Raw genomic sequence first — 18765 nt, 5'->3', positions numbered from 1 at the left:
GAGACTGACATGTACTACTGCTCTACTCCGTACAAGTATACTCTTGACTCTCCGTACACGGAGTAAACCACAAAGTAAAACATCCATGACATGTGGTTTCTGATCTATCCTTTACTATGTGCAAGCATGCACAAGTACTCGCACATGATTCGTGTTGTATATTCCTTTTTCAAACCTGGCTCGACTCTCGCCACCGCGATATGTCCGTTCAAGCCCCCGGATATCACCCGGGGGCCCTGTATAGAACACGCATAGAACAAACTTACCCGGAGCAATGGAGTCCACTAAATTAGACCCCCCCCCGAAAAAGGCTGAACGATAGACACTCAACGGTTGGGACCGGTTTAAAATCGGCAGATCTTTCTTTGTTCTCGTTCGCTAGGGACGGGGTATGAATCCGACTGTCTTGATCAGAATTCTTTATTGGCAGAGACATCCGAATAGTCCATGTGTCTTTTGGACGTGTAATTCTTGGCTGGATTCTGGCTGGATTCTGGCTCGAATATTAGATCTGCCCCCCTAATCCGGGCCGATCTCTATGGAGTTCTCCGTGGGATCGGAAATGAACGGTGAACGGTTTCCGGGATATCGGTGTTGCTATTAATATTGCTTTTTTTTTGGGTATGCTGTGCGGTCGTTGGTAGGCTTGATATAGGTCTGGTTTGGATGGTTTGGATGGTTTGGAATGGAGGAGAATCGAGACATCTTGTTTCGATAGTTCTTTTTCTTTTTGTTTTTTTCCCCCTGCATCTAGAGTTCGGGTGTGGGATCTATCCACGCCATGCCAGCCTTGTACACGATATGCATATCCCAATGGAATATTTGTATCTCTTGTTATCCAATATTCAGCGTAGTACAGATAATCTAGCCTATCTCTGAGCAATCATGGCGTGCTGCCCTATGCCAGTATCCCAGTATCCGGCAAGAACGGCCGATCTCCGAGATATTCCCCGCATCTCTATCACAATCTGACTTGCCCTCCCACTTCTCTCTTCAGACTACACATGTTTGAATAGACATACACCATGGCATCCTTACTCAAGAAACCGTTGAAGCTCGCCCTCGTGCAGCTGGCCTCAGGTAATCTCTCTCTGTACTCATCCCTCGCAACACCACTAATACCGCACTACACAGGCGCCGACAAAACAGTCAACCTCTCCAACGCCCGCACCAAAGCCCTCGAAGCCGCCAAAGCAGGCGCATCCCTAATCGTCCTTCCTGAATGTTTCAACTCCCCCTACGGCACGTCATACTTCCCCAAATACGCCGAAACGCTCCTCCCCTCCCCGCCCACAAAAGAACAATCCCCCTCCTTCCACTCGCTCTCCTCCATCGCCGCAGAAGCAAAAGCGTACCTTGTGGGCGGGAGTATCCCCGAACTCGATGCGACTACGAAGAAATACTACAATACCTCGCTTGTGTTCTCGCCGAGCGGGTCGTTGATCGGGACGCATCGCAAGACGCATCTGTTTGATATCGATATCCCTGGCAAGATCACGTTCAAGGAGAGTGAGGTGCTTTCGCCAGGGAATCAGTTGACTGTTATCGATCTGCCGGAGTATGGTAAGATCGGGCTGTCTATCTGCTACGACATCCGCTTTCCCGAAGCAGCCATGATCGCTGCGCGCAAGGGTGCCTTCCTGCTCGTCTACCCCGGTGCCTTCAACCTGACTACCGGTCCCCTGCACTGGTCGCTGCTTGCGCGGGCGCGCGCGGTCGATAACCAGGTGTATGTGGCAATGTGCAGTCCGGCACGGGATATGAGTTCTACATACCATGCGTACGGGCATAGTTTGGTTGCGAACCCGAGTGCGCAGGTTCTCAGCGAGGCGGAGGAGAGTGAGGGTGTTGTTTATGCGGATTTGGATAATGAGACGTTGGAGGGGACGAGGAAGGGGATTCCGATTTATACGCAGCGGCGGTTTGACTTGTATCCGGATGTTAGTGGTGAGAAGGCTTAGGTTGGGTTTGTAGCTATTTGAATTGATATGGATGATGCACGAACATATGTTTATGACCTTCTCTACAATCAATACACTCCAGCTAGGCGATGATGCTTGGCCGGTATGATTGAGCGGTACCCCGTACCCATTGACCCAAGCGATAGTAAATCGATTCCAACCAAACAGGAGTGAATGCCTTTTATCGTATGAGAATATATCTGCTGCAATAGTGAATAGAGCATCAGGTCTACAGTAACTGGTGGTCGATTTATTTTTCACTGTCGATGCCCCCATACCCTGACTCGCTCAATATATATCCGGTCATGACTTTCAATTTTGAGCAGTGCTACAGCGTCAATTCATTGCGAATGCGCTCTAGCCTTCTGATAATTCTCTAAAAGACATTTTAGACACTCATGTATCAAGGTTGTCTCTTATTTGTCTGACATGTTGGCTGATCTTGGATACCCTACAGTGTCCTGGGCCCAAGCCATACCCACACCAGAGGCTTGCACTTGAGGGGCTGATCCAGTGCTCTCCTTAAGGTAATCTGATTGAACAGGCAAAGTCGTCTGTTCTCTAGACAGACAGGATGTACGCTCGAGGTAGCTCAAGTGGCTCAACAACCTCTCGATCGTACAAAGAAACCCGCCCCTGGAGTGATCGCTGGTTAATTCACTTTGAGAAAACCTAAATACAAAAGCTAAGCTTCAAAAGCCAGAGATAAACATCTCATTACCGGAATATGATCGTCAAAGGCATCCATAAAGGCAGCGAAGCTTGCACTGTAGGAACCATATTGGAAGCAACCAAGCGATCATGCCGCGATGTCAATGTCCATTTAGCAACAGGCTTCGAACAGAACAAACTGAGCCACGAAAACAAAAACAATGTACCAACAGCCTCTACGCGCGAGATGCCCATTCAACTTCTCATCAATAGGCTGCGGACAGTCGAGATACTGCATGAGTTGAGTGAACTATATATCAGAGAAGCTCGGACGGAAATACAAGCCTAGAATCAGGTTGGAACATCGTACAACGTGGATCCAAAACGGGCTGATTATCAACCCAAGTGCGAGAATTGCGTTTATTTAAACCCAGCGGGACGAATTTGGACTAGCGAACCGAAGAAGAATGGTCCACTGGTTATATAGCAAAGATAGCATGGCATGGTAATTGGTTCGAGCGCAATCTTGCTCTTTCCCGTGAGCTTCTCGAATGATGCATGGTTATGGGTACTTCGGTCAGGATGGTATTAGGTTCGGAACTAAATGAGCATAGTAGTATCGACATTGAAAAGGACTCTGATTTGTCTCTAAACCTAAGCACTGATACAAACAGTCTTCCTCGCACATGCTCTGCCAGCACGGTAATGTAGGATATGCTTGAATTGTTGATCATGTACGCCGAGAAATGAGATGAGACTACGGTTGCAACAGGCGCAACAATATCATCTGACCTCGCAGATTACATGATCAATAATCCAGAGCAGGTATTACATGCGCACTCATGAGATCCCCAACTGCTTAGTGCTCAAATCCCATTCGAATCGATCCGAAGCGTGAGGTAAAACAACCGATTGAACGCGTCGGCTCGTTCGACATGGTGGCCCCCCACTTGTATGGTAACAGATCCGCTTCAACGCCCATAAGACGGTCCAAATACTATATATTGCGAGATACGGATCGAGAAGACAAAGACGCCCCCTTTGCAGGCTACCCCAAGAACATATTTTCAGGCTAACCTGCTAAAGGGACGTCTTTAGTCTTCGCGATCGATATTTCCCAATACATGTATTATCCAATCCGCCCTGTTGTAGGAACACACCATACGCCAGATGTTTCACCTCAACAGAGGTGATAGCCGCTCGCTCGTCATGTATATCCATACAGATTGAAACCGAGGATTCGGAGAAGCCCGATGACATGGGCAGGTAGAAAACGGACCTGGCGAGGACGGCGCATGATTCCGGCGTGCGTATGAGGCGTTGCGGCCTCGGGGAATGAATAATCAAAGCGAGGAACACGAAGCGCTCATCTGCGATCCGGATTGCGGATTTGGAAATTTAAGACTCAGCACGGGGTTCCCGATGGTTGGCATTGCCGTTTTCAGTGTCGTTGTTGTTCCGAAGTCATCCCGATCCGTACGATACGTAGACAGAGGCGTATTATCTATGTCTATCGGGTTGTTGCCCATGGCGAGTCGATGCCAAACCCGGCAGTCCCTAAGGGGTCATTTGTTGACTGCGATCTCGCGCCATTGTTCGAATCACAAATATGGGAGAATTGAGAAGGGCTCATAACCCAAAGACGTGTGGTTGATTGTGAGGTCTACGAGAAAGACTACTCCGTACATAGCCTAAGCCTAAGCGAGGGCGGCATAGTCACGTGATTAAACAACAATCACGTGCAGTCCACCAATCAGCGGAGCCGGGCGGATAAGCGAGCCACACTGAATTTCGACATCAAAAATCATCCGGAAATTTCCATCCTCGAAATTTGACCACTTCGCCAACGACAGCCGACAATCTCGTCAACCCCATTAAGTCAGTATACAGATATTATCCTCTCATCCTTTGTCGCTCAGGCTGACAGTTTATTTTCATCAGAAATGTCCAACGTCCAGACCCAGAAGAAGCAGCGCTCGGCCATTGCCGACGTTGTCACCCGCGAGTACACCATCAACCTGCACAAGAGAGTACGTTGAAGAAGTCCTATCTACATTTGTCGATCGTTTAGCGAAATCGACCAAAACCCTGCGAATTTCTCGATACCGGAGGTATGGACGGAGAACACACCTGGGAGAGCTGCTCGATTTTGGGACAACCGAAGGGGAATACCAATTCGAGGAAGGCATATGACACCAGAGAGGGAAAATAATGCAAAGCAAAGCAGACCAGGAAACTGGCTGCGATGCGATGCGCAACAAAAAAAGAAGAATTAGTTTTATGAAGTCCACCTCTATGGCCGATCGCAGAATACGTATTCATGGCATTCGGGCGGAAGACTGATTTCTCTTTTTTTGCGACTTATAGTGCCACGGTGTTACCTTCAAGAAGCGCGCTCCCCGCGCTATCAAGGAGATCCGCACCTTCGCTGAGCACTCCATGGTAAGTCTTTTCCCTTCACTTTCTGCCGGGGAGGCCGATAACTAACTGCTCTACTCTCTACAGGGCACCAAGGACGTCCGTCTTGACCCCCAGCTCAACAAGAAGGTCTGGGAGTGCGGTATCAAGGGTGTCCCCTTCCGTCTCCGTGTCCGCATCTCGCGTAAGCGTAACGACGAGGAGGGCGCCAAGGAGAAGCTCTACTCTTACGTCCAGGCCGTCAACGTCAAGGAGCCCAAGGGTCTCCACACCACCGTTGTCGACGACGAGTAAATTAATTGACAATGAATGGACATGAAAAAAGTTTTTCTTCCTGTTCTTGTTCCTGGACTTGAATAATGGGGTTTGTTGTGGCCGGTCCGGGTCTGGCGGATTTCTCGTTCGGATGGATGTACTAGATACCATTGACAAGAAAATTTGAAATGCACAGATCTTGTCCGAGTGGACATTTTCCCAGGGCATTTGGTCGAAAGAATCTTGATACCCATATTGCTTCTTTGCTATAAGCTCTCCAGTAGACATATTGTAGTTCCGCGGTTTATAAGTGTCATCGACACCCCCAAATTGAGGTTCTGGGCCAAAGTGCCGGGCTACAGGATGGTTGTGAGGCGCATGAATGATACGAACACAGTCCAGAGCGTCCCACTTATGGTCCTATTGGTATGCAAAGCAGTGCCTCTTCTTTCTTGAGGATTCTTCTAATCATGCTTCGCGCCAACCAGGTTGTCGACAAGTCCCGCCTACCAAATATGCCATGGCACGAAGTCCCTGGCGCCCTCCTCGCAGCAACAATTGCCTAACTACTCACGGAATCAATGACTAACCCATTATGACGGGTTTGCAATTTTCGTGGACGAATCTCAGGTCTTCGTTAGCAGGCTACGAGCGTCTCAGAGCTATATGCGCAATCTTGTGGAACACCGGATCGTCACTGAGCCCTTGCCTCTGTACCGTTCGGTTCCGTTTGATACATTCAAGCGTGAGGACCGTCGGGAACTGGTCAGGTCCTTGATTGGTGTTTTCCGGTATTTGAGCAGTCTAGGATTGTAGGTCTTTATGGGGAGAAGTCCTTTTAGGGCTTTACATCCACTATTTTTCGTGAGGGACAATATCATTCATAAAGTGAATACCAGCAAAATAACTTCGCCGTAGAAAGCTAAACAAACTACTAAATCTTAGCAAACGCAATATCTTCGAGCAAGACTCGTCCCGGGCCATTGTACCCAGTCTCCGAGTCGCAACCCATTGCCCTGGTAAAGTCTGGTCCAAATGGATGCCATGACTATACAGCATCGCTTTCTGCAAACTGAAAAAAAAAAAAAAAAAAAAGAGAGAGAGAGAGAGAGAGAGAGATAAAGAGACCGCAGACTGTATACTTTTGACACTTTGGAAAATAGCATGTCCAGACATGGTGACAGAGTCATAGTCTGGTCTTACCGAGTTACTTGGTACGACTATCTTTGTCTTATGATAAAGTTCGTCAACTCCTTGGGAAAGGAGATGACGACCAGCAAAGAGAATTTCCACATTCCTACCCGGAGGCTCATCGCTCTCATCGGATGACTTGTGACTTAAAAAAACACTTTATGTGGAGAAAAAAGAATTTGATAAGTGAACGCTGGGCAAATATAAGAGTTCCCTGCCAAATTCTCTGTCTTCGGATGGTGTCAGCAGATTGAATATCCAACTGCCTGACCAGGCCTCAAATGCCCTAGACAACACGGAATCATCGTACCTAGAACTCTTTCAAGTCGACAATTTTGCTTGGCTACACCCAGCAATACCCAGAAGCGGCTTACGCCTACCAGTATAGAACGGCTGGCTGCGTTTATTGCCTGAAATGTAATCCGATGAAGGACCACAACTCTGCTGATGCTGTTGGGCCCTGCCTTGTAAGTGTCGGGTATGTTCTCTTGTGACTTTCGACCAACGGTTTTAGATTGATGACGTGAAAGGTACATGGGAAAGGATTAAGAAAAACTAAGGATACCATCATTGACATGCTAGAGCTCAATTGTATGCAACCAGTCGCCGTCCAAACACCAAAAATGACAGGGGGGTTATACTCGCGAAGGCCAGCATTGGCACTGCACACCTTGCCGGTGATATCTATCGAGGTTCGTAATCCTGGTTCTTTCAGTTAGCACAGTATACTAACCAAATGAAGGCAAAGCGCCGACATGCCGGTGGATGCATCCACCAATCCAGCAAGGAAGAGCCATTCAACTCCGGACTGTTAGGGCAGGAGTTTGCCAATTTCTTAGGGAAAACAAGTAACTTACTTCAAAGAGGATTGGATATAATTACCTTTGGCGCCGGTTCTTATGGAAAATCACGACTGCGACGAACTGCTCTGGTGTCTATATTCTAGTCCGAAACATTTTGACAACGTCGGGAACACTTGGTGGATTCGTAGAACTGAGTGCCTTTGGGGAATCACCTGTTCCCATCGTGTGGCAGGTGTGAGTTATGACAGCGTTCTGTGCCCTTTGAAACCGCGTACTAATAGAAATGCATCTAAATCCTTGACTTTGAAAAACCGGCAACACGACCCAATGTCAACAAACCAGTCACGCCGTTATGATCACAGCTTCCTGGAGAAGAAGATTGATCAAGCCGTCTTAGACAATCAGAGCCGTGTCGAGATACTCGAAGCCGACATCCATTCCTCGTCTACTAATGCTAAAGCTGAATTTGGAGTCATTCCTGCGAGGTTGAACCACTTGGAGGAGCGCATCGCGTCCGTTGAGAGTAAGCAAGTTGATTGATGCGCTGCTGGGTGATAGAGAATTAAGCAAAAGAAAGGAGTCATGACTTGACCCAGATACCAGCGCGGTCTTCGCCGAAGTATTATGGCTGGAATTATTTTATTCTGCTTGTCACGAATTCACCAAATTCCCGGGGAAATCCATGACAGCCATCAACGAAGATGGCGAGGTTCTCGGCCGTCAGGCTCGTCCTTTCAATCGATTGGACGTAAGGTCGAGACGTTTGGGAACACTTTTTGTGAAAACAAAATGATACAGTGGGTATTTTATGGATACAATCTCAAGCAAGAGGGAAAGAAGTCCCGTATAATATAGTCATCTGGATGGTGTCGGCGGATTATATGTACCGCTGACTAGACTTTTTCGTGACGGTATATCGCTTATATCCTTTGGGTTTGACCTCTCAGAAAACCTGCCAAGGGAAGAGTGACAGATGTAGGCGAGATTCAGACACGCCAACAAATCTCTGCTTTCCCAGGAGTTTGCGAATCCCCTCGGCAAAGCAATGAGAACAAGCCAAAAAGCTACCCGATAACTGGGAAGATCAAGAGGCATGGCTGATTACGATTCACGGAATCAATATAAGACTGACTGCTGCATTCTTCACAAGAGCATCTCTGTTAGCAGTGAACAGTCCAACGCCGACAGAAATCCACGTCACGATATTCCATCGCTGCACAGCTTGGTGTTGGACATTTAGCCTTGAAAGTAATGACCACGCTGCTTGACTAGTTGAAGTCCGGCTAAGCTTAGGATGCATATGTCGAGGCAGTCCTGGATTTCGTGGATGGACGGACCAACATGTGGGATGCGCATACCATACAAAGTGTGCGCCAACCATGAACCTGCGCGGCCAAGTGCAAGTGGGTTAGAATGCCTGAAACGAAGGACCTCGCCCTCTCGAGGTAACACAATGGTGTCAGCCCTCATAATAACATGAACGTCTGTAATGGAACCATATTGACTAAGGCAGACACGCCAGCGCACTACGATGTACTCAATGAATCAAGCAAATTTGCTTGATGCGACCCTATGGCATACACATTTAGAAACTCTTCTCTCAAGTACAATCAAGTACTATGACACACTCTATCCCGAACTTGCAATCTTGAGTAAAGAGCCCAAGATCACTGCCACCATGCCTTATCAACAAACCCTCACCGGTATCTTGAACTTGCAGGAGGGGTCGTTTGGAAGCCGCGTGAGGGGCTCATAGCTACTTCTATAACATCGACAGTTGGGATGCTTATTCACCTGGTCTCGAGGGCTTTTTTCATCCGAGTACAAACACTTTGAGCAATTGCTCATGGACAACGGATACCCGGCACATTGGAATTAGAACTCGGACATACTGCCAAAACTCGATAATTGGAAAGAACCGAAGGCAATGCTGGCGAGGTACTTGGTTGATTGCACGGAAAATACTTTGATGACTTCGTCGAGAAAGCCGATGCGATGCAGCCCTTGGCGAGACGAAGATCATCACTAGCCTCTTTCCGTTGATCCTAGGAAACGATCCAATACTGCACGAACAACGATTTACTATGTTTCTGAAGTATCATGTAGTGGTCCGTTACAATACCAAAAAGAGCCGAAGACCTGCTTTGCAAGTGGACTTGATTCGATATACGCTCCTCGAATGTTTGCTGACTATTTATTCCCCTTGAGAATTCGCCATAGCTCGTTCCCATCTACATCCCATCTACGGTTAATTATTTGAAAGAACCATTGGAAGCAAGTAATCTGAATGTATTCTCAAAGAAATAAAAATGCCACATCGCTATGCTAAACTAATTGCGCCTTTCTGAACTCAACGACAACGACGACTACACAACACAACAACAAAACAAAAAACGACGATGCTCAAAAAAGCATACATGCTGCAAGCGCCAATGTGCAACATAACTAGGTAAATACATACAAAGACAGAAGTGGGTAGGGTATGTCTCGAAGGATGTTGAAGTCGGCCGGTCCAAGAAGGTGAGGTAGGAATAGGAATAAAGAAACGAAACGAGGCGATCGTTCAAAGGCACCCAAGATCGGATTAGACAAAGAAGCGTAGGAAGACATGGCCCAGAAAAGTATCTCAATGGTCAGGGTTACACGTGAAAAATAAAAGAGGCGACGGATGTGTCACAATGATGAAAGAAAGTTGTTGATGAAAAGAAAGGAACAGGTCGGAACGCGCGTCTGTCCTCGTTAGAATGAAGAGCATTCATGATGTATCACCATAAGGTATTCAAAAACAAACGCAACGGGCTTAAGCCTTGGCCTCTTCCATGGTAGATCCAAGACGTCCAATGTCCTCTTTCTTCGTCCGGATAGCCCACTGTTCCAGACTTCCATCAGGCTGGGGAACAGCAAAGAGCACACCAGTTCCGTTGATAGTGTACTTGATGGCCTTCATCAACGAAGCATTCAGAAGCACCTTGCCACTAGGATCAGCGCGAAGGACCACACGGGAGCGAGAAGTTTCCCGGTTCTTCAGGATCTTAACGAAACCAACACCCTGGCTGTCCCATCCCTCCTTGGCCATCTTCAATCCACGAGCGCGAGTTTCCATGAGCACCTCCTCGTTCTCTTCGCCTGCGCCACCGCGAGCCAGGTTAACCTGGGGCAGAGCTTCCGCTGCTTCGCCGTCACCGGACTCGCCAGCTCCGGCATCAGAAGTCCCTGGCGTTGAAGCAGCGCTGGTTGCGGCGGAATTAGCTGCAGAGGAGAAGATAGAAGAAGTCTGAGTTGAAGGAGCGCCGAATGTAAACCCAAGCGACGGTTTGGAATCACCAGATGTTGGCTTGGGCGCACCACCTGCCCCAAACAGGGTAGAGAATGGCTTCGGGGCTTCGGACGAAGAAGTATCCGGCTTCGAGGTGGAGCTCGAGTCCGATGCAAACTTGATAGGGGAGTCCTTCTTCCATGTCTGGTCATTCTTGACACCGTTCTGGCCTGCACCAAAGAGAGATCCGGTACCGACTGTCGAGGCGCCGAACAGGCTTCCGCCGGTGGCGTTGGTGGACGCACCGAAGAGACTCGTAGAGCCGCTAGTAGAAGTAGTGGGTGCGAAAAGGCTTGGAGTTCCACTTGACGAAGCCTGCGGCTTCGGGGTGCTGAACAACGAACCAAATGGGTTCTTCGGAGTAGCCTCACCTTCCTTGTCCTGAACACTGCCAAACAGGCTGCCGCCAGCGGGTTTCGCTGGAGTGGACTCACTGGTGGTTTCCGTGGCCGTGGCAGGCTTGTCAGCGGCCTTGGACTTCTTCAGAGCCTTACCAAAGTCGCCATCTTCGCTATCGTTGGACCCATCATCTTTGCTGACAGTGGCGGCCTTAGACCCGGGGCCCTCATCCTCATTATCTGACGCTTCCTCAGTGACATCGCCATCGTTCTCCTCAACCTCCGTAGGAGTAGCAGACAAGTGGCTAAAAATGTTGCTGGGTTTTTCCTCGGTCTCACTCTTTGTGTCAAAGACCGACGTAGCAGAGCTAGCGAAGGAAACACCATTCGTCTCATCGGACTTCTTGGAGTCTTGTGTGTTTGTGCTGCCATCCTCGTCGAAGGAAAATCCCTGTCCAGGAATGAACTTAGCCCGCCTCTGCGATTGGGCTTCGAGCTCCTCCCGCTTCTTGCGTTGCTTCTCAGCATCCTTGCGCTCCCACTCAGCCTCGTCTTCTTCTTCCGAGTCAAAATCTTCTTCCTTCCGCTTGGCCTTCTCCTTCTCGGCGTGGCTTTCCGCTTGGGTCTTGAATTGCGCAAAGAAATTCGTGCCACCGCCACCACCGAACTTTGGCATCGAGAACGACGGGGCAGCCGCTAGCTCTGCACTCTTGTTCTCCGTGGGCTTCAGTGTAAAAGGATTTGCAGGAGCGGCATCGGTATTTGGTGCTTCGGAGGCGGGCTTCGACGCGGATGAAGGCTGACCGAAAAGCGAGGTAGGAGCGGAAGGCTCATTCGACGCAGCGGGGGTGGGGAAGAGAGTCTTTGCGGGAGATGTGGTCGGGGTGGTCGAAACCGGAGCCACCTTCTTAGACTCAGGGGTGGACGGCTTGAAGGGAGAAGAAACGGGCGACTGGAAAGGCTCTTCCTTATCAGACTCGGCCGACTTGGAGTTAGAGAAGGTCTGGGCGAAGATGCTCGCGGTAGTAGAATCGCCCTGTGAGCGTTTTGCCGAGGGAGGCTCAGAGACGCTGCCATCTTCATCGTCCACTTTCCTCTTACTGGGGCTGGGTTTAGCAATCTCACTCGCACCAAACAGGTTAGAGGAGGTGCTGGTGATGGAGCTCGGCGCAATATTCATCTGCGGCGCTGACGAAGATGCGGCTTCGCCAAAAGGTTTCGCCTTCTTCTGAGCTGGAACACCCTGATCACCGTCTTCATCCCGAGTCTTGCGCTTAGGGGCATGTTCCCCGCCAGTAGGGGCCCCGATCGTATCACGAACGCGCATATAGTACAGGATAACAAGATCGAAGTCATCTTTAGATGGATCAAGTTTCGTTATCTCGCGCTTGAAAGACTCATTCAGGATGCGGACCCGGTTCAGTAGCTCAACGTCATCTTGCAGATGCTTGTTGAGGTCAACCGAAAGCCCCTTGGGCTGCATCGTCTCGAGACGCTGAGAGGCCGGCCTGGGAGCCGCGGCGGGAGGTGGCTGGAACAGAGAAGTAGACGGTTGGAAAGCGCTTGGAGGCTTGGCCGTACCGGCAGCAGGCGTAGAAGCCGAGAAAGAAGGTGTGGAGGTGGTAGGTTCTGCCGGCTCGCTTGGCTTGGGAGAAAAGAGGCCGCCGCCAAAAGAGGGCTGGGCTGCAGGTTGCTGCTTTCCCTCTTCCGGTTTGCTTTCAGAAGCTGGCTTGGGCGCAAAAATACCGCCGAACGGGTTGGCTGCGGGAGCTTTCTCTTCTGTGGAAGTCGGTGGCTTAGGCGCGAAGATGTTGCCTGTGGATGGAGGCTGCGATGCACCAAGACTAGGGTTCTGGCCGAACGATCCACCAGATGCAGCCGGTGCTGGTGCAGTCTCGCTCTTGGAAAACAACGAAGGTCCAGTGGAGGCAGACGGCGTGAACTGGAACGGCGACTTGGGAGCAGAGTCGCTTGGCTTTTTCTCTTCTTGTGGCTTTTCGGTTGCCGCAGGGGCACCTGAGAAGAGATTGCCGGACTGGAAGGGGTTCTGGGATGTAGAGGCTCCAAATAGAGAAGGTGCAGTTGTAGGGGTGGTCGTTGCAGAGCTGGTTTGAGTGGTCGCGCCGAAAATGGAGGGCGACGCCACGCCGGACTGCTCTGCGGGCTTGGCCCCAAAGGTGAATGGTATTGCTGGAGTAGATTTTTCGTCTGGTTTCGCGCCGAAGAGAGGCTTGGTGGGCGACGGACTGGGTGCAGAGCTTGCAGGCTTGCTGAATAGGTTGTCCCCGCCAAAACCGCCAAAGGTAGGAGGTGGTGCGGGAGTAGTTCCATTGCCAAAGATGGACGGCTTCGATGCAGTGCTGCTCTTGGCGTCCGGAGAAGTTTGCATCGAATCGTCCGCAGAACCTGTAGATTGGCCGAAGATGGATGGCTTGTCCGAGGTTGACTGGCCGAAGATACTCGTCGAAGCCGCGGGCGTCGGCGCAGGACTCGAAGCGCTTGTTTGTCCAAATAGACCAGCACCGCTAGTAGCAGGCGTGGCCCCGGCGGAAGGACCAGAGGTCGCACCAAAGAGACCACCAGAAGGCGCCGGGCTTGCTGGTGCGAGATTGAAGATGTTTCCCTTGAACCCTCCGAAGCTACCGCCATCGGCTGGTTGACTCGGAGCGGCCGTACTCACGGTAGCAAATGGATTGCTTGCTGTTGTAGTGGCCCCTGCGGCGAAATTAAAGGAAGGGCCGCCGCTTCCACCACCAAAAGAGAATGGCGATGATGTTCCGTTTGTGCCGGGCTGACTCGTAGTGGGAGCGGGGCCTGGGAAACTCTGAGACTGGCCAAATGAGAACCCGTTTGTGGGAGCGGGCGGGTTGGCGTTCTGATTGAGGGAGCCGAACGGGCTGTTGAAAGGTTGTTGTTGTTGTTGTTGTTGTTGTTGTGGTGGTGGTGTGGGAGATGGTGCGGCAGTGCCTGGCCGTCGCCTCCGAACATCTCTAATTCTGTTTGAATGTTAGCATCATCCTCAGAGAACCAAAGGAAAGCACAATCCAGCTAGAGCTGTCCCTAGCGAATGGAGAAAAGGGGCTACTCGCAGGGTCCGTATTAACTCACTTTCTGTTGGCCAACTGCGCAGCGCTCGCCCGCTGGGGCTTCTCCTCCGGTGTACTCGACATTAGGAATTCGTTGAGAGAATCCTTATCCCCCTGAGGTCCCTCGTTGCCGCGTTTAGACATCTACAATAGCAAGACCAATGTCTCCGTCTCGAATCCTAATGGAAGTGACAGACAACAGCGGTCTTCAACCCCTTGTGATAGCTTCGATTGGGTAGTTGCGAATCACGCGTCTCTTATGCACAGCAACGATTCGATAAAATCCTCCTTGTCGTTTTTTCAGACTGAGGGTATTGTCCACACACAAAAACAACCACGTATCGACAAATCGCAAGCTCGTAGGCGGTAGACGACGGAGTGGCAACGTGCGTGGGCGAGCTGTGTCAACAAAATAGGGTAACCTCGATGATTAGAATCGGTGCTCTCGGTCCCTGATATCGAGATTATGCGTGTTTAGATCGTAAATAAGGTGCGAAGTGAGGGACACGCGCAGGTGTTCACCACGGAATGTTGGTCCGTCGCGAGGATAAACCGGGGGGGGGGGGGTGAGAAGTTATAAAGACAAAGCTGAAGCGCGCGCTTTTCGAAAGGATAATAAATACAGGCGCGTCTTCTTGGTTTAATAAAGCCCTCTGTGTGATAGAAAATGGAGGGAGCAAGAAGGAGGAGGTCGAGGGGATGAGCTGAAGTTGTTGAGTGGGAGTTGCTCGGGACACTTTTTTTGCAGATATGCGGCTCGCGACAGTTTTTTCCTTTCTTTTTTAGCGGTGCAGGTAATATTACGGTCACGTGGATACGCGAGATAGTCTTGGCGGACAACAGACAGTGAATGCTTTACCACTGGATAATGGGATTATAGTGAAAATAATACAGTGAATGAGATACAATACTCTGTTTTGTTTGCTTGACTCTGTTTATCATGGTCTTGTGGTAGCAAATGGTCAAGTAGTTCGGGGTCTAGAGTGTAATTTATGTATCGCGATTACACATGCCTGTTTCCATGGCGAGCAGCCTTACAGCCTACAGACACTGACATCTCCCACGTTTCTTAATCGGGATCGCAAAAGGCAAGGGTGTCAATGTCTAAGGTACTGATGCAGGTACAGACATTAAGGTAGGTGTAAGTCTCAGAATGAAACTCAGAATGGCCTGCAAAAGGTGTGTCTACTGTTTTGTGTGGACAACCGCGGGATATATATCCGAATGACATGCAGAGTCAAACTGGCTGATGAGATCTAGCGTCACTTCAGAAGATGTTGAATCTCCCCTCGATCTGAAAATATATAATCAGACAATCATATGACAGACTACCGCGGTTTAGCCAAAGAAAGGCCCCAGACGCGGGTACTACAACGGATCTCAACATTGTCGCGGCAAGAAAATTTCCTACGGATTAACAGGCCAAGAACCAACCGGAGAAATTGTAGGACGGGAGAAAGCCTTATATCTGCGGGTCATTTGGCTTGGTCATCCTTGTCCAACATGCGCGTGCTAGGAGACCGGCTTAATGCTCTGCTGAGGCGCCTCTATATACCCGTGCAACGTTCAGCCCTGGATGGTTGGTCTAAATGGCAATTGGCCATGTTTCTCTCAGAATCGGGGACTTATATCTCCAGGTTTTCTATTCCTTGGCAGCGATCAAGTATGCCGATTCTAGCCTCTAGTCGATGACATCTTCACGACAATCTGGTGGTTACCAAACGACGTCAGTGTCTAGGATGTCTACTTGGAATGGGAGGCAGACTGCCGGATGTCAATGCGCCTCCAAGATTCCCATGCAGGTGCGCGGCAATGCCTTGTTTTCTATTGGACCTTCATGCTTCGTCATGCCTGGAAGTTCAATTGATGGGAACACTGCTGCCGGAGAAAACAGTCTCAATTGTGACTAGAGATTCTTTGACGCGTCTCGGTGCATATGTTATTTCTATATGCTTTTTCTGAGTGACGGGGATGAAAACAAAGTAGATATAAGAAGCCGAAAATCCCCAGGAAAATGACCTGCTTCAATCCTTCAAGTCTACGGACGCGTTCCCTATTGAGTATATCGACAAGATGCGCGGTACCTTTTTTGCTACGACCTGGTTGCTGCTTACTGGCCTCAGTACGCAGTTGCCTCAGAAGCCTTCGGAAACTGTTATTGCCCAAGCCCCAGAGACAACCCCAGTCGCAGCTCCAAGTGACGCATCGTACTGGCTGGCAGATATCAAACATCAAGGGATTGCGGCATTCAACCAAGACCCGTCGGGATATAAAGTGTTTCGCAATGTAAAAGACTACGGAGCCAAAGGAATGTCTTGCTTTCATGTACTGATGAAGCATAACTGACTGAAACAGGTGATGGCCAGAGCGACGATACCGAAGCAATCAATCGAGCCATCAGCGATGGCAACCGTGCCTCTCCAGAAAGCCGTCGAACCTCTACTACCACTCCTGCAATTGTGTATTTTCCAGAAGGCACCTATGTCGTTTCCAGGCCGATTGTTGATTACTACTTCACTCAACTCGTTGGAAACCCGAATGCACGTCCTGTTATCAAGGCAACTTCCACGTTTGAAGGACTTGGTGTGATCGATGGCGATGTGTACCAGGACGACGGGAACCAAGGCTGGACGTCTACCAATGTGTTTTTCCGGCAGATTCGCAACTTTGCTATAGATTTGACCGATATCTCTCCGAATAAAGGAGCTACGGGAATCCATTGGCCAACTGGGCAGGCGAGCAGTCTTTACAATATTAAGATTGTGATGAGCTCTGCATCAGGCTCACAACACCAAGGCCTTTTTATTGAGAATGGTATGTTACCGTGGTGTAATGAAGATAGCGGCAGGAAGCTAACTTTGTCAGGTTCTGGAACTGTATTGGATGACATCGAAATCATCGGAGGCCTCTACGGAGCAAACATCGGAAGCCAACAGTACACAACCCGCAAACTGCGGATCTCCGACTCCGCTACTTGTATCTCCCAGATCTGGAACTGGGGCTGGACATACCAGGGCGTCGAGCTGAACAACTGTGGCACGGCAATCTCCATGGTAAACGGCGGTCCTGGTTCCCAGACTGTGGGCTCCGTCACTGTTATTGACAGCGACATTAAGAACTCCCATGTGTTTGTGGATACTGTTTGGCAAGAGTCTCCTTGGAGCAACGGCAGCTTGATTCTGGAAAACGTCGCTCTTGAGAACACCCCTGTTGCAGTGCAAGCCTCGAACAAGACCGTTCTAGAGGGCGGGTCTAAGACTATCACTGCTTGGGGCCAAGGTCACAGCTACACGCCGTCCGGACCAAAGAACTTCCAGAGTGCCATGGCGCCTGGTGACCGGCCTCGCGGTCTACTTGCCAAGGACTCGAACAGGTACTACATCAAATCCAAGCCGCAGTACGAGAAACTGCCAGTATCATCCTTCGTGAGCGTGCGAGAAGGTGGTGCAAAGGGAGATGGCTCGACGGATGATACCAAAGCACTGCAATCAGTTATCGACAACGCACGACGCGAGAACAAAATCGTCTTCTTCGACCAAGGCGTCTACAAAGTCACCAACACCCTCCAATTCCCGCCAGGCACCCGCATCGTCGGCGAGGCCCTGCCCGTGATCATGGCAAGCGGCGGTCCCTGGACCGACATCAACAAGCCCGTCCCTGTCATCCAGATTGGACAACCAGGAGACACGGGCTTCTTCGAATGGTCCGACATGATCGTCAGCACGCAGGGTTCGACCGCAGGCGCCACTCTTATCGAATGGAACCTTGATGCAGAGCTAGGATCAGGCATGTGGGAAGTGCACACGCGCATTGGAGGATTTGCCGGATCTCAGCTGCAGGTTCCGGATTGCCCAACTATATCGCAGGTATCGACTGAGTGTCAGGCTGCGTATATGTCGATGCATATCACGAAGTCGGCGAGGAATGTCTACCTGGAGAATAACTGGTTCTGGACGGCGGATCACGACCTTGATGACCCGCATGACACGCGGGTTTCCGTGTACACAGGACGTGGCCTGTTAGTCGAGGGCAAGAATGTTTGGTTGTAAGTCTCCCAACCCTCCATATCCTCTTCCTACGATACTAACCAGCATAGATACGGAACCTCCTCAGAACACCACTCCCTCTACCAATACCAACTAACAGACACCGACTCCGTCTTCATCGGCTTCATCCAAACCGAATCCCCCTACTACCAACCCAACCCCGACGCCCCCCACAGCCCCTACAAACCCAACCCCACCCTCAACGACCCAGACTTCGCCCACTGCCTCACCGGAAACTGCAACTCTCTGGGCCTGCGCCTCCTCAACACGCGCGACACGGTCATCTACGGTGCTGGACTGTACAGTTTCTTTAATAACTACGATACCACGTGCTCTGCGAATGATAATGAGCAGGTTTGTCAGAGTGAGGTGTTTAGTATTGAGGGGGAGACGAGCGGGTTGGTGGTTTATGCGTTGAGTACGATTGGGACGGAGTGGATGGCTGTTAGGGATGGGGAGGGGGTTGTTAGGGCGGGGGATAATCGGGCGACGTTTGCTGATACGGTTGCTTGGTTTAAACTATGAGCTTACTTTGAGAGTTGATGTAGCTCGAGAGTGAATGGGTTCGGAATTGATATCACATTGTATCTCAAGGGATTAATTTAGTAGCAATATCAAGACTGTTTGCCAAGCAGAGTCTCATCATTCCAAAAGAAACTGATAAGGAATAATGTCGGACCGATTAGTTCCGCCGGTCCGA

The 18765-nt window shown here is 50.1% G+C and overlaps 4 protein-coding genes across 4 annotated transcripts; 3 read left to right on the top strand and 1 right to left on the bottom strand.

Annotated features, from left to right (window-relative positions):
- The first annotated feature begins 949 nt into the window (after positions 1–949).
- ASPGLDRAFT_48857 (carbon-nitrogen hydrolase family protein) lies at positions 950–2114 on the top strand. Its single transcript, XM_022546992.1, has 2 exons — positions 950–1080; positions 1135–2114. The coding sequence occupies exons 1-2, from the start codon at positions 1026–1028 to the stop codon at positions 1959–1961; spliced, it is 882 nt and encodes a 293-aa protein (XP_022399454.1). The 5' UTR covers positions 950–1025; the 3' UTR covers positions 1962–2114.
- A 2441-nt stretch (positions 2115–4555) lies between these two features.
- ASPGLDRAFT_129219 (60S ribosomal protein eL31) lies at positions 4556–5324 on the top strand (the record flags this gene model as incomplete). Its single annotated transcript, XM_022540870.1, has 3 exons — positions 4556–4642; positions 4980–5054; positions 5118–5324. The coding sequence occupies 3 exons, from the start codon at positions 4556–4558 to the stop codon at positions 5322–5324; spliced, it is 369 nt and encodes a 122-aa protein (XP_022399453.1).
- Positions 5325–10079: 4755 nt separating this feature from the next.
- ASPGLDRAFT_67618 (RanBP1 domain protein) lies at positions 10080–14103 on the bottom strand (the record flags this gene model as incomplete). Its single annotated transcript, XM_022549158.1, has 2 exons — positions 10080–13929; positions 14042–14103. 2 exons carry the CDS (start codon positions 14101–14103, stop codon positions 10080–10082), a joined length of 3912 nt encoding a protein of 1303 aa, XP_022399452.1.
- Positions 14104–16092: 1989 nt separating this feature from the next.
- On the top strand, positions 16093–18590 carry ASPGLDRAFT_129838 (glycoside hydrolase family 55 protein; the record flags this gene model as incomplete). Its single annotated transcript, XM_022540923.1, has 4 exons — positions 16093–16331; positions 16388–16833; positions 16885–18064; positions 18116–18590. The coding sequence occupies 4 exons, from the start codon at positions 16093–16095 to the stop codon at positions 18588–18590; spliced, it is 2340 nt and encodes a 779-aa protein (XP_022399451.1).
- Between the last annotated feature and the right edge of the window lie 175 nt (positions 18591–18765).

This window comes from Aspergillus glaucus, assembly GCF_001890805.1.
Source record: "Aspergillus glaucus CBS 516.65 unplaced genomic scaffold ASPGLscaffold_14, whole genome shotgun sequence".
In the NCBI taxonomy this organism is placed as follows: Eukaryota; Fungi; Ascomycota; class Eurotiomycetes; order Eurotiales; family Aspergillaceae; genus Aspergillus; species Aspergillus glaucus.
Note: the sequence above shows the minus strand (reverse complement) of the source record. Positions and strands in the feature narration are given on the sequence as shown.